Source organism: Mobula hypostoma, chromosome 16, assembly GCF_963921235.1.
Source record: "Mobula hypostoma chromosome 16, sMobHyp1.1, whole genome shotgun sequence".
Lineage (NCBI taxonomy): Eukaryota > Metazoa > Chordata > Chondrichthyes > Myliobatiformes > Myliobatidae > Mobula > Mobula hypostoma.
The window spans coordinates 66,569,020-66,583,767 of record NC_086112.1 but is presented as its reverse complement, the minus strand read 5'-3'; the positions used below and the strand labels follow the sequence as shown (position 1 = coordinate 66,583,767).

General features: G+C 44.1%; 1 protein-coding gene across 1 annotated transcript in view; it reads right to left on the bottom strand.

Annotated features, from left to right (window-relative positions):
- polr1e (RNA polymerase I subunit E) overlaps positions 1-12,900 on the bottom strand; it is a gene marked incomplete at its 5' end in the record, with an annotated part of 50,864 nt that extends 37,964 nt beyond the window's left edge. Inside the window, 3 exons of the mRNA XM_063069121.1 lie at positions 5,584-5,660; positions 5,840-5,943; positions 12,771-12,900. Coding sequence (XP_062925191.1) covers positions 5,584-5,660; positions 5,840-5,943; positions 12,771-12,900 — 311 coding nt within the window. The remainder of the gene's footprint in view (positions 1-5,583; positions 5,661-5,839; positions 5,944-12,770) is intronic.
- Between the last annotated feature and the right edge of the window lie 1,848 nt (positions 12,901-14,748).

Genomic DNA, 14,748 nt, shown 5'->3' with positions numbered 1-14,748 from the left:
ATGTTGTAGCTATTAGTGAAACATGGTTGCAGGAGGGGTGTGGTTGGCAACTAAATATTCCTGGATTTCGTTGCTTCAGGTTTGATAGAATCAGAGGGACAAGAGGGGGAGGTGTTACATTACTTGTCAGAGAAACTATTACAGCGGTGCTTTGGCAGGATAGATTAGAGGACTCATCTAGGGAGGCTATTTTGGGTGGAATTGAGGAATGGGAAAGGTGTAGTGATGCTTATAGGGGTGTATTATAGACCATCTAATGGGGAGCGAGAATTGGGGGAGCAAATTTGTAAGGAGATAGCAGATATTTGTAGTAAGCACAAGATTTTGATTGAGGGAGATTTAATTTTCCACACACTGACTTGGAAGCCCATTCTGTAAAAGGGCTGGATGGTTTGGAGTTTGTCAAATGTGTGCAGGATAGTTTTTTGCAGCAATACATAGAGATACCAACTAGAGAAGGGGCAGTGTTGGATCTCCTTTTAGGGAATGAGATAGACAGGTGACGGAGGTATGTGTTGGGGAGCACTTCAGGTCCAGTGATCACAGTACCATTAGTTTCAATATAATTATGGAGAAGGATAGGACTGGACCCAGGGTTGAGATTTTTGATTGGAGAAAGGCTAATTTTGAGGAGATGCGAAGGGATTTAGAAGGAGTGGATTGGGACAATTTGTTTTATGGGAAGGATGTAATAGAGAAATGGAAGTCATTTAAAGGTGAAATTTTGAGGGTACAGGATCTTTATGTTCCTGTTAGGTTCAAAGGAAAGGTTAAAAGTTTGAGAGAGCCATGATTTTCAAGGGATATTGGAAACTTGGTTTGGAAAAAGAGAGGAATCTACAATAAATATAGGAAGTTTGGAGTAAATGAGGTGCTCGAAGAATATAAAGAATGTAAAAAGAACCTTAAGAAAGAAATTAGAAAAGCTAAAAGAAGATATGAGGCTGCTTTGGCAAGTAGGGTGAAAATAAATCTGCAAACACGAGGAAATCTGCAGATGCTGGGATTTCAAGCAACACACATAAAAGTTGCTGGTGAACGCAGCAGGCCAGGCAGCATCTCTAGGAAGAGGTACAGTCAACGCTTCGGGCCGAGACCCTTTGTCAGGACTAACTGAAAGAAGAGCTAGTAAGAGATTTGAATGTGGGAGAAAAAAGAGAGAGAGAGAAAGAATGTGTGCATATAAATAAATAACGGATGGGATACGAGGGGGAGGTGGGGCATTAGCGGAAGTTTGAGAAGTCACTGTTCATGCCATTAGGTTAGAGGTATTACGTACCCCGTAACTGGGTTGCCAAACCAGCAGAAATGGATCACTCAGTTGGAGTCTGGATTACTAGAACTAAGCAAGTTTTATTAAAGAAACAAGCAACACAGTACTCTAATCAAAAGGATAATGAACGCAACAGTTCAGCAATGATAAACATACATGTACACAGAATTAAGATAACAGGATCAATCAAGCTCTATCGTTGTCTAGGGGTAAATGACCAGTTTCAAAGTGACGAAAAGTTCAGTTCAATTTAGTTCAGTTCAGTTCGCAGTAATCGCTGCCGTGGGAGATGGACAGTGTGGGGGGAAGGAGAGAGAGAGCGCAAAACTAATGAATATTCAAACGGCTTCCACACAGACCTTCGCAGTCAGCTGTCGGGCGAGTCCTTTGTGATGTCATCTGAGGTCACCGACCGTGACCCCTCCGTTTCCAGATACAATCGTTTCTCTGCGGTGAACCTGGCACCCAGGCAAGGGTGGACACACAGCAGGTTCCCACCGATCGTGCCTTTCCACCCTGTGCGTCTATGGCCTGGTCCCGCACCCGGCCTTCCAAAACTTCCCACCGACTTGTGAGAGACGCACCGCTTCCAGGGTCTCATTACCTCGGGTGTCGTGTGTCTTGCCTTAGCAAACCTGTCCCTTTTTATCCCCCTGCTGGGGTATCGCCTGTCCATCACTTCAAACAGTTCGGGGTTCAAAGGGGGAGCCGATCTTGACAGCTCTCCTTCCCCTTCATTAACATCTCCAAATCCTGCTCCATTGTTTTCCTTATCTCTCTCTCTCCTGAAGACAGGTGGCAGACCAACTGCTGATCCCACTGGTGCGAGCACAGGCCAGCTAACATCTTAATCTATGTGTATTCTCATCACAGAGGTTACCCAGACGGAATATAAAGTGTTGTTCCTCCAACCTGAGTGTGGCTTCAGCTTTGCAGTAGAGGTCGTGGATAGATATATCAGAATGGGAATGGGACATGGAATTAAAATGTTTGCCACTGACAGATCCTGCTTTCTCTGGCGGACAGAGCGACAGAGCTTTGAAAATAAATCCAAAGGGTTTCTACAGTTATATTAATAGCAAAAGGATAGTGAGGGATAAAATTGGTCCCTTAGAGAATCAAAGTGGATGGCTATGTGCGGAGCCAAAAGAGATGGTGGAGATTTTGAACAATTTCTTTTCTTCAGTATTCACTAAGGAGAAGGATATTGAATTGTGTAAAGTAAGGGAAACAAGAAGGGTAGATATGCAAAGTATGATGATTAAAGAAGAGGAAGTACTGGCGCTTTTAAGGAATATAAAAGTGGATAAGTCTCCGGGTCCGGACAGGATATTCCCTAGAACCTTGAGGGAAGTTAGTGTGGAAATAGCAGGGGCTCTGACAGAAATATTTCAAATGTCATTAGAAACGGGATGGTGCCGGAGGATTGGTGTATTGTTCATGTTGTTCCACTGTTTAAAAAGGGTTCTAAGAGTAAACCTAGCAATTATCAGCCTGTGAGTTTGACGTCAGTGGTGGGTAAATTAATGGAAAGTATTCTTAGAGATGGTATATTTAATTTTCTGGATAGACAGGGTCTGATTAGTTACAGTCAACATGGATTTGTGGAAGGTCATGTTTAACAAATCTTATTGAATTTTTTGATGAGGTTACTAGGAAAGTTGACGAGGGTAAAGCGGTGCATGTTGTCTATATGGACTTCAGTAAGGCCTTTGACAACATTCCGCATGGAAGGTTAGTTAGGAAGGTTCAATTGTTAGGTATTAATATTGAAGTAGTAAAATGGATTCAGCAGTGGCTGGGAGATGCCAGAGAGTAGTGGTGGATAACTTTGTGTCCGATTGGAGGACGGTGTCTGGTGGTGTGCCTTAGGGATCTGTACTGGGTCCAGTGTTGTTTGTCATATATATTAATGATCTGGATGATGGGGTGGTAAATTGGATTAGTAAGTATGCAGATGATACTAAGATAGGTGGAGTTGTGGATAATGAAGTAGGTTTTCAAAGCTTGCAGAGAGATTTAGACCACTTAGAAGTGTGGGCTGAAAGATGGCAGATGGAGTTTAATGCTGATAAATGTAAGATGCTACATTTTGGTAGGACTAATCAAAATAGGTCATACATGGTAAATGGTAGGGCATTGAAGAATGCAGTAGAACAGAGGGATCTAGGAATAATGGTGCATAGTTCCCTGAAGGTGGAATCTCATATGGATAGGGTGGTGAAGAAAGCTTTTGGTATGCTGGCCCTTATAAATCAGAGCATTGAGTATAGTAGTTGGGATGTAATGTTGAAATTGTATAAGGCATTGGTGAGGCCAAATTTGAAGTATTGTGTAGAGTTCTGGTCACCGAATTATAGGAAAGACGTCAACAAAATTGAGAGAGTACAGAGAAGATTTACTAGAATATTACCTGGGTTTAATCTCCTGAGTTACAGAGAAAGGTTGAACAAGTTAGGTCTTTATTCTTTGGAGCGTGGAAGGTTGAGGGGGGACTTGATGGAGGTATTTAAAATTATGAGGGGGATAGATAGAGTTGACGTGGATAGGCTTTTTCCATTGAGAATGGGGGAGATTCAAACAAGAGGAATGAGTTGAGAGTTAAAGGGCAAAAGTTTAGGGGTAACACGAGGGGGAACTTCTTTACTCACAGAGAGTGGTAGCTGTGTGGAACGAGCTTCCAGCAGAAGTGGTTGTGGCAGGTTCGATGTTGTCATTTAAAGTTAAATTGGATAGACATATGGACAGGAAAGGAATGGAGGGTTATGGGCTGAGTGCAGGTCGGTGGGATTAGGTGAGAGCAAGCGTTTGGCACGGACTAGAAGGGCCGAGATGGCCTGTTTCCGTGCTGTAATGGTTATATGATTATATGGATGGAGAACCTAGTGACACGGTGGCATGACAACAACTTTTCCCTCAATGTCAGCAAAACAAAGAGCTGGTCAAAGATTTCGAGTATGGGCAGTCCACATGCCCCACTTATATCAACGGTACTGAGGTTGAGAGCTCCGAGTTCCTTGTGGCCGCGCTGGTCCAACCACAGCTGAGAGCTGACTAGCACCTCTTCTTCCTCAGAATATTACAGAAACACGGCATCCCCCCCCTTTAAACATCACCGATTTTTATCACTGCACCACAGAGAACTTGGTATGGCAAATGATCTGCCTGCTGCCCAAGACTGCTCGAACCTCAGGCAGAGCAGCTGCAGACAAAGCTCAGCACTTCACAGAAACTAGCCGCCTCTTCTTGGACTCGGTCTACACTTCTCACTGCCTTGGTAAAAGCAGCCAACATAAGCAAAGACACGACCCACCCCAGACATTCTTTCTTCCCTCCCCTCCCATTGGGCAAAAAGTAAAAAACCCTGAAAGCACATACTACCAGGCACAAGGACCTCTCATATCAGAAGATGAACTCATTATGGCCTTGTGCCTTACAGTCATCCTGCACCTCCTCTGTAACTGTACACTGTGTATGGAATTCTGTTATTGCACATTGTACGACCCCAACGCACTGTCATAATGAAATGACTGATATGCAAGGCAAGAGTTTTCCCAGTGTATCTCGGATATGCATCTGCACCAACTCAGCAACCCAAGGATCCAGTCCCACGGAGGGTTTGTACCCAGCACCAATACCAAAAACAAGCTCAGCTGTCACTCATGGGGATGGTTAAAAGTGTTTTCTCTAAAATTCCCATTGAGGAGATTCAATCAGAATCATGAAGAGTTGGTCAGATGTCGGGTGCCACGTCAGCGCTGGACACTGTAGTATGTTGCATCCAGAGTGCCAGGTGCCTGGGCCACTCCACTGGGGATGGTGGAAGAGACGGATTCAATGGGGACATTTAAGAGGATCTTGGGTAGCGTACGGATGAATGAAAAATTGAGGGTGTAGGAGGAACGGATTAGATAAACAGAGTAGGTCAGCACAACATCGTGGATCAAGGAGCCTGCACTGCTCTAAGTGACAATAATAAATCAACATAGCGCAGCGAGCAGAAATAATTCAATGTACATCACACATTCCCATATTATGCCCCATTTCCACACCAGTAATTAAAATATCCTCTGACACACAAGAGAAAAGTTGTAATCAGAGTTCATCAAGTTTACAAACATAATAAAAGTGAGGTCAAACAGGGAGACCATTCAAATTAATTGAAAGAAAAAATGCTGAAACCATCCACTTTGTGTTTCAGCTCTTGGACCATTACAGTTAATCACCTTCTTTGATAGCAACTGTGTGTTAAGGTCACTTTTTATGGACGACACTGTTGTACTACACCTGAGACAGATTTACACACTTACTTGCATAGTGAGTTACACTTGAGAGCGCTTTGTCCAAAATTATTTCCAACGTACGTCAGCCTGTCTGTTTCAGCAGACTGCAGGGGGAATGAAAAAGAAAAACTATCTGAACAAACAGAACTATGCTGTTTACAGTTTAGAGAACTGACACCGTCTGAATGATGAGCAACATTGCTATTAATCATAATACAAAATCCTGTGGAAGTAGAAAAGTGTAGTTGTCACTCTTTACAAATCACTATCACAAAACACTTACCAAGATCAGTTGATGCTTCTTCCGGGGATTATTTTTATGAATATTTTTATGTAGTCGAAATCCCACATTTTCTGAATTTGTAAGCTTTCCATTGGAAAACTGAACTGCAAAAGAAGATAGTATTTTAAAATATAGAGGCCCAGGTACTAAATATGTATGAAAAAAATCCTTATACACGGTACTGGGTAAATTTCTCTGGACTAATGCATTTCTTTTTGTTACACAACATTAGTATATATTTCTTAAAGCAGTTCTCATGTTCCATTGTTCAAGAAAGGCTATGTATAGGCTGCTGAACTTGATAACAGTAGGATAAATTATTGTAAGATATTCTAAGGGGTTATTTTATATAAATATCTGGATAGACAGGATTAGGAATAGTCAACATGGCTCTGTCTGTGGTAGGTTGTGTCTAATCCTAAAGAATTTTTCGACGAGGTTACCCAGAAGGTTGTTTAAGGAAAGGTAGTGGGTGTTGTTGGAGGTCTGTTTATTTCCTGATCCTCAGGGTTCTTCCAGGAGTCGGGAATGACAAGCAGTCTTAATTCCAAGATTTCTATTTATTCTACAGTACAAACATACAAATACTAAGCTAACCAAATAAAAAGCTGAGAAACAATGCCTGTCTGTCTGTATCTTGTTTTACGGCGGTTGGCATCCAGCTTAATGGTGCATTACCGCCACCCTCTGCTCCAGAATGAGCACTAGACATACATTCTAAATCCCTTCACCCAATCACACACACACACACACACAAACCTACACTTCACCCTCCCATCTTTGACCACCCTAGTACCCTATTCCTGTTTATCCATCATATCCTATAAAAAACCCCTGTACCCCTTAAAAATGCTAAAACTACCCGGACTTGTGCTCTCTCACCCATGCCCAGCAACCCTTCAATGTGAATTCCTGCACCAATTCCCTTAGATTAATTCTCATCATCTCTCTCTGTATCCCACATTTCCTGCAACACAAAATTACATGTTCTACTGACTCCTCTTCCTGACATTCCTCACACAATCCTGTCTGATGTTTCCCTATCATTTTCAATGGCTTGTTTAATGCACAATGCCCCAGCCTTAACCTAGTCCACACAGTTTCCTCTCTTCTGTTTCCATTACCTACCCTAGTAACTGCAACACTCTTTTGTATTTGATATAAATGCCTCCCTTTCCCCTCCCTGTCCCATCTTTCTTGCCACATTCGGTTGACTTTTTCCCAGATTACACACTTAACCTCTGCTTTACTGATACTAATGTGCATTTCCACATTTTCTTTCTTTAACACCCTCTTTGCCAACTCATCCACCCTCTCATTCCCCTTCACCCGTACATGTGCTGTAACCCATAGAAATTTTACCTGACCTTCCTGATTTGCAATTCCTGTAACGAACTGAAGGACTTCATAAAGTACATCTTGCCGACTGTTTGTGTGAAAAGACCTTAAACTTGCTAGAACTGAGGATGAATCTGAACATATCAATGCTTTGGCTTGTCTGGCTTTCTGCACCCATTGCAACGCAACCAACAATGCCAAGTGGTGTACAAACAAAGGATGAAAGAAGCCAAGCTGGAGCCTCTGAAAAATCCATCACTTTCATAGATAAGGGAAGTACCTTAGATAGGAATAAACTAGCTAATAGGCTACATAATTAAAACAATTACATCACATGGGTAATGCGTTAACACTTAGCCAATGAAAAATGAGAAAGGTGATAAACGTTTAGTTTAGCTGCTATACCCCTTTCTACCAGTGAGTGGGGATGAGCCATCACATACTGTGAAAAATACAGGTGAACGCAGCAGGCCAGGCAGCATCTCTAGGAGGAGGAACAGTCGACGTTTCGGGCCGAGCCCTTCGTCAGGATGAACTGAAGGAAGAGCTAGTAAGAGATTTGAGAGGGGGAGGGATGGAGCCAAGAGCTGGATAGGTGATTGGCAAAAGGGATACCAGAGGATCATGGGACAGGAGGCCCAGGGAGAAAGAAAAGGGGGAGGGGGGGAAAACCCAGAGGATGGGCAAGGGGTATAGTGAGAGGGACAGAGGGAGAAAAAGGAGAGAGAGAGAAAGAATGTGTGTATATAAATAAATAATGGTCTCTCTCTCTCTCTCTCTCTCTCCCCCCTTCTGACTATACCCCTTGCCCATCTGGGTTTCCCCCCCCTCCCCCTTTCTTTCTCCTTGGGCCTCCTGTCCCATGATCCTCTCATATCCCTTTTGCCAATCAACTGCCCAGCTCTTGGCTCCATCCCTCCCCCTCCTGTCTTCTCCTATCATTTTGGATCTCCCCCTCCCCCTCCAACTTTCAAATCTCTTACTAGCTTTTCTTTCAGTTAGTCCTGACGAAGGGTCTCGGCCCGAAACGTCGACTGTACTCTTTCCTACACGTGCTGCCCAGCCTGCTGCATTCACCAGCACTTTGTGTGTGTTGCTTGAATTTCCAGCATCTGCAGAATTCCTCATGTTTACGCTGTGAAAAATACATGTGTTTGTTGAAAACTACAAATTTGATAAAAGGTAGTATTTTTTTAAAAAAACAGCTGTTTCCAACATTGACTTGAGCAAGGCCTTTGACCAGTCCCACATGGAGATCGTCAAGAAGGTCGAGCACTTGCACCCAAGATGAGGTAGTAAATTGGACTGGACATTGGCTTTGTGGGAGAAGCCAGAGAGTGGTAGTAGATGGTTGCCCACTATGACTAGCGACGTCCCACGAGGATCAGTGCTGGGTCTGTTGTTGCTTGTCATCTATATCAGCAATCTAGATGAGTGTGGTAAACTGGATAGCAAATTCGCAGATGACACCATGACCGGGGGCGGGAGGATACGAAGTGAACGGCGAGAAAGGCTTTCAAATCTTGCAGCGGGAATTTAATGCAGACACCAAGTGCGAGGTTTTGCACTTTGGGAAGACGACCTGGGGTAGGACTTACACAATGAACGGTAAGGCACTGAGGAGTGCAATAAAGCAGAGGGATCTGGGAATACAGATCCATAATTCCCTGAAAGTGGTGGCACAGGTAGGGTCACAAAAGAGAGCTTCTGCCACGTTGGCACCTATAATCAAAGTATTGAGCACAGGAGTTGGAGAATTATGAAGAAGTTGCATAAGTCATTGGTGAAGCTAAATTTGGATTATTGTGTGCAATTCTGGTAACCTACCCACAAGAAACATAGAAACATAGAAAATAGGTGCAGGAGTAGGCCATTCGGCCCTTCGAGCCTGCACTGCCATTCAATATGATCATGGCTGATCATCCAACTCCGAACCCTGTACCAGCCTTCCCTCCATACCTGCTGATCCCTTTAGCCACAAGGGCCATATCTAACTCCCTCTTAAATATAGCCAATGAACTGACCTCAACTGTTTCCTGTGGCAGAGAATTCCAGAGATTCACCACTCTGTGTGAAGAAGTTTTTCCTAATGTCGGTCCTAAAAGGCTTCCCCTTTATCCTCAAACTGTGACCCCTCGTTCTGGACTTCCCCAACATCGGGAACAATCTTCCTGCATCTAGCCTGTCCAATCCCTTTAGGATTTTATACGTTTCAATAAGATCCCCCCTCAATCTTCTAAATTCCAGTGAGTATAAGCCTAGTCGATCCAGCCCTTCATCATATGAAAGTCCTGCCATCCCAGGAATCAATCTGGTGAACCTTCTTTGTACTCCCTCTATGGCAAGGATGTCTTTCCTCAGATTAGGGGACCAAAACTGCACACAATACTCCAGGTGTGGTCTCACCAAGGCCTTGTACAACTGCAGTAGTACCTCCCTGCTCCTGTACTCGAGTCCTCTTGCTATGAATGCCAGCATACCATTTGCTTTTTTCACCGCCTGCTGTACCTGCATGCCCACTTTCAATGACTGGTGTATAATGACACCCAGGTCTCGTTGCACCTCCCCTTTTCCTAATCGGCCACCATTCAGATAATAATCTCTTTTCCTGCTTTTGCCACCAAAGTGGATAACCTCACATTTATCCACATTAAATTGCATCTGCCATGAATTTGCCCACTCACCTAACCTATCCAAGTCACCCTGCATCCTCTTAGCATCCTCCTCACAGCTAACACTGCCGCCCAGCTTTGTGTAATCCGCAAACTTGGAGATGCTGCATTTAATTCCCTCATCTAATTTATTAATATATATTGTAAACAACTGGGGTCCCAGCACTGAGCCTTACGGTACCCCACCAGTCACTGCCTGCCATTCTGAAAAGGTCCCGTTTATTCCCACTCTTTGCTTCCTGTCTGCCAACCAATTCTCCACCCACACCAATACCTTACCCCCAATACCGTGTGCTTTAAGTTTGCACACTAATCTCCTGTGTGGGACCTTGTCAAAAGCCTTTTGAAAATCCAAATATACCACATCCACTGGTTCTCCCCCATCCACTCTACTAGTTACATCCGCAAAAAATTCTATGAGATTCGTCAGACATGATTTTCCTTTCACAAATCCATGCTGACTTCGTCTGATGATTTCACCGCTTTCCAAATGTGCTGTTATCACATCTTTGATAACTGACTCTAGCATTAAGATAACAATAAGATTGAAAGAGTTTGGAGAAAATTTACAAGGATGTTGCTGAGACTGACGGACCTAAGGGAAAGGTTGAATAGGTTAGGACTATCGTCCCTGGAGTGTAGGATAATGAGTGGAGATTTATTAATGTTATAGTTAGGGCGAATGAAGGCACACGTTTCTCCACTGAAGTTGGGTGAGACCAGAACTAGAGGTCATGGGTTAAGAGTGAAAGGTGAAGTATTTAAGGGGAACCTCTTTAATCAGAGGCTGGTTAGCGCGTGGAATGAGCTGCCGGAGAATGTGATAGTTGCACTTTGATTTTAGCATTTAAGAGAAATTTGGATAAATACATGGATGGGAGGGCTGTAACTAGGCAGAATAATGGTTCGGTATGGACTAAATGTGCCATAGGGCCTGGTTCTGTGCTGACTTGAAGGCATTGCCACACCACTGACCATTACCATGGTCATACAAATTTCTAACAAGACAATTTACTTGCATTTGCCTTTGCACAGTTTGTTGTTCATTGATCCTGTTTACAGTTACTGTTCTATAGACTTGCTGAGTATGCCTGCAGAAAAAAGAATCTCAGGGTTGTATGAGGTGACATGTATGTATTCTGATAATAAGTTTTACTTTGAATTTTGATCTAATCATGAAACACTTCCAGTCATCCATGTGTCAGGTTGCAATACCCTCATCTCCACAAAGTCTTTTCCTTTCTCAAACATACACTACCATCATACACTTTCTCTCTCCCACTCCAGCCCTGCTCCCCCACTTCCTATTCATCCCTTCACTCTCCCCAGGTCTTGATTAGGATAATCATTGCACTGTTTTCTTGAGTTGCCAAGGTAATTGGTCAACCATCTGGTTAGGAATGGAGTCAAGGCCAGACCACAATGGGTCAAAGTGGCAGATCTCCTTTTCTGAAAGGATATTCATTAAACAAACAAGTCTTTTTTATAATTGCCTGTTACCTTTGATATTTTAACATGATTACCTCATAAATTACTTAAGCTGAAAATGAGCTGTACGTTTAGCATTGGTGGGATTTGGATTCAATCCAGTCCATTCTGAAAGTACTGAGCTAATTCAAAACACCTTTCACAGCAGAAATAAAACCACAGAACCCTTAATAAATGTATAGAATGCTTACTTTTAAACATTTTAATTCAAATAATTTGAATTAATCAAGTCCAATTTAAACTTCTATCAAACATCAGTTTAACTGGTACATTGCTCCAGTTTCAACCAAACAAGGTTCTGGAGAAAATGACAGGGTCAGGCAGCATGTGTGGAGAGAAATGGACATTTAGATCCTTCACTTGGACATCAACTGTCCATTTCCATCTGTAGTTGCTGCTTGCTGACCTTCTCCTGTATCTTGTTTGTCACCAGTTTCATCCAACTTGCTCTTTCCAGAACCTATCTTGAGGAAATCTATTGTACTGATGGCTCTTGGATGCACTGAGAACTGAGAGACCTCAGAAAACCGATCCATAATCCCTTAAATGTGGCATCACGGTAGATAGGGTCATAAACAGAGCTTTTTAACACACTGATCTTCATATATCAGAGCACTGAATACAGAAGTTGGGTCACTATGTTAAAGTTGTACAAGATGTTTGTGAGGCTGTATTTAGAATATTGTTTGCAGTTCTGGTCATCTACCTACAGGAAAGGTTATTAAAGAGTGCAGAGAAAATTTGCAAGGAGCTGCCAGGAGTTGAGAATTATGTTACAGGGAAGGGATGAATAGGGTTGGACTATATTCCCTGCATTGCAGGAGAACAAGGTGAGATCTTTTTGAGGCATACAAAATTATAAGAGATATAGATGGGGTAAATGCATGTGGGCATTTTGCCCTCAGGTCAGCTGAGACTAGAACAAGAGATCATAGAAACATAGAATTATGTTGAAAGGTGGCCCTTTTTGATCATAGGTTTAAGGTCAAAGGTGAAACGTTTAAGAGGGAATTTTTCTTCACTCAGAGAGCGTTGCTGGTGTGGAATCAGCAGCCAGTGGAAGTGGTAATGCAGGTTCAAAGGTAACATTTAAGAGAAGTTTGTACAGTACAAGTACATGGATCGGAGGGGTTTGAAGGGACATGGTCCCAATGGAGGATATAAGGGACTAGGCAGAGCAGACGGGCATGGACTAGATGGGCCGAATGGTCCGTTTTGTGCTGTATTACTCTATGACTCTTTGCTTTTCATAAGAAGCTGCCTCACAATCAGATCATTTAGCAACAATTTTGTTATGTATAATAAATGGAACGACATATTCACAGACACACCACAGGAACACTTTCTATCCTCTGCTTGTCCCGCTTTCCCCAATACTGCCTCAAGGAAGAATAAATATTCCCATCCCGCCGCATCGATATCACAGGCCCTACCGAGGGTGGCCCACTGCTCCGATCCCTGCTCTGTGTTGTCCCGGTACTTCCACACAACGTGGGCCGCCATTGCGGCAATCGCCAGCTCTCCGCCAACGAGGCGAGACGCAACGCAACCCAGTCCGTGCCTTCCACATCGCTATGGGGCCGCCGCCCGCTCTACCGCCATCTACAGGCGCGGCATCTCTATCATCAGCCGCCCGCTCTACCGCCATCTACAGGCAAGGCATCTCTATTGACCGCTGCCCGCTCTACCGCCATCTGCAGGCGCGGCATCTCTATCATCAGCCGCTCGCTCTACCGCCATCTGCAGGCGCGGCATCTCTATCATCAGCCGCTCGCTCTACCGCCATCTGCAGGAGCAGCATCTCTATTAACCGCTGCCCGCACTACCGCCACATCTGCAGGCGCGGCATCTCTATTAACCGCCGCCCGCTCTACCGCCATCTGCAGGCGCGGCATCTCTATCATCAGCCGCTCGCTATACCGCCATCTGCAGGCGCGGCATCTCTATTGACCGCCGCCCGCTCTACCGCCTTCTGCAGGCGAGGCATCTCTATTGACCGCCGCCCGCTCTACCGCCATCTGCAGGCGAGGCATCTCTATCATCAGCCGCTCGCTATACCGCCATCTGCAGGCGCGGCATCTCTATTGACCGCCGCCCGCTCTACCGCCATCTGCAGGCGAGGCATCTCTATTGACCGCCGCCCGCACTACCGCCATCTGCAGGCGCGGCATCTCTATCATCAGCCGCTCGCTCTACCGCCATCTGCAGGCGCGGCATCTCTATTGACCGCCGCCCGCTCTACCGCCATCTGCAGGCGCGGCATCTCTATCATCAGCCGCTCGCTCTACCGCCATCTGCAGGCGAGGCATCTCTATTGACCGCCGCCCGCACTACCGCCATCTGCAGGCGCGGCATCTCTATCATCAGCCGCTCGCTCTACCGCCATCTGCAGGCGCGGCATCTCTATTGACCGCCGCCCGCACTACCGCCATCTGCAGGCGCGGCATCTCTATCATCAGCCGCTCGCTCTACCGCCATCTGCAGGCGCAGCATCTATATCTTCAGCCTCCTAAAGGGAAGATCTTATCAAGTACTGTCAGTTAGCAAATCAAACGTAAGAGGTAAAAGTAAGTGGATACGCGCCAGCCACTGCAAGTGAGCTAAAGTGGGGCCCAAGAGCACAGTAAGTGCTGTAAGCTCTTGGTCACATTGCCTATGCTGCTGGGGTAACAGTGAGCAAATCACTAACCAGCCAGGAGACTTCAAGCAAAGTCGACAACTACTGGATATTATGGAGTTTATTCTAATGTTATTTGTTATTGTCATATTTTTGCGAATTTTCCCTCCTCACAATGTGCCAATTGAAATGACTCATAATCTATATTTGTATTATTGACAATCGGAGATATTACAATTCAACAGAAATGATTGCCATAAGCAAGATAGTCCTTCAAAATCGTATGGCATTACACCTTCTCTCTGCAGTTAAGTGGGGAATACGTGCAGTTATAGGCAAAGAACGTTGTACTCACATACCTGACGTGTCTGAAGACATAACACATTTGTAAAGAAGCAGCTAAAATATATCAATCAGATGGATGGGATTCTCTGATTGGATTCATTCAAGTCTCAGCAGCTGGGATACTCAATATTACAATCATATTAGTCATACTAGAATGCCTTATCATAACTTACGTCTTTTATACTTGTTTAAAGGTGATCATTAATAGAATAGTTCAAACTTGCAAAAGTGTGCCCACTAATTTACCACACCACAACACAATCTTATGAATACTTTGAAGAATATATATACCCTTTGATACTTAACGCAAGTAGTTTTTTGGTTATTTTATATGCTGTGTGGATACCACACATTTTTCTGCCTCTGAATTTTCAGATGTAATGATTCTAAACGTGTGATTTAGAATTGTGGGGCATGTATCTGACTGTTTAATTGTCATTTTCTTTGCA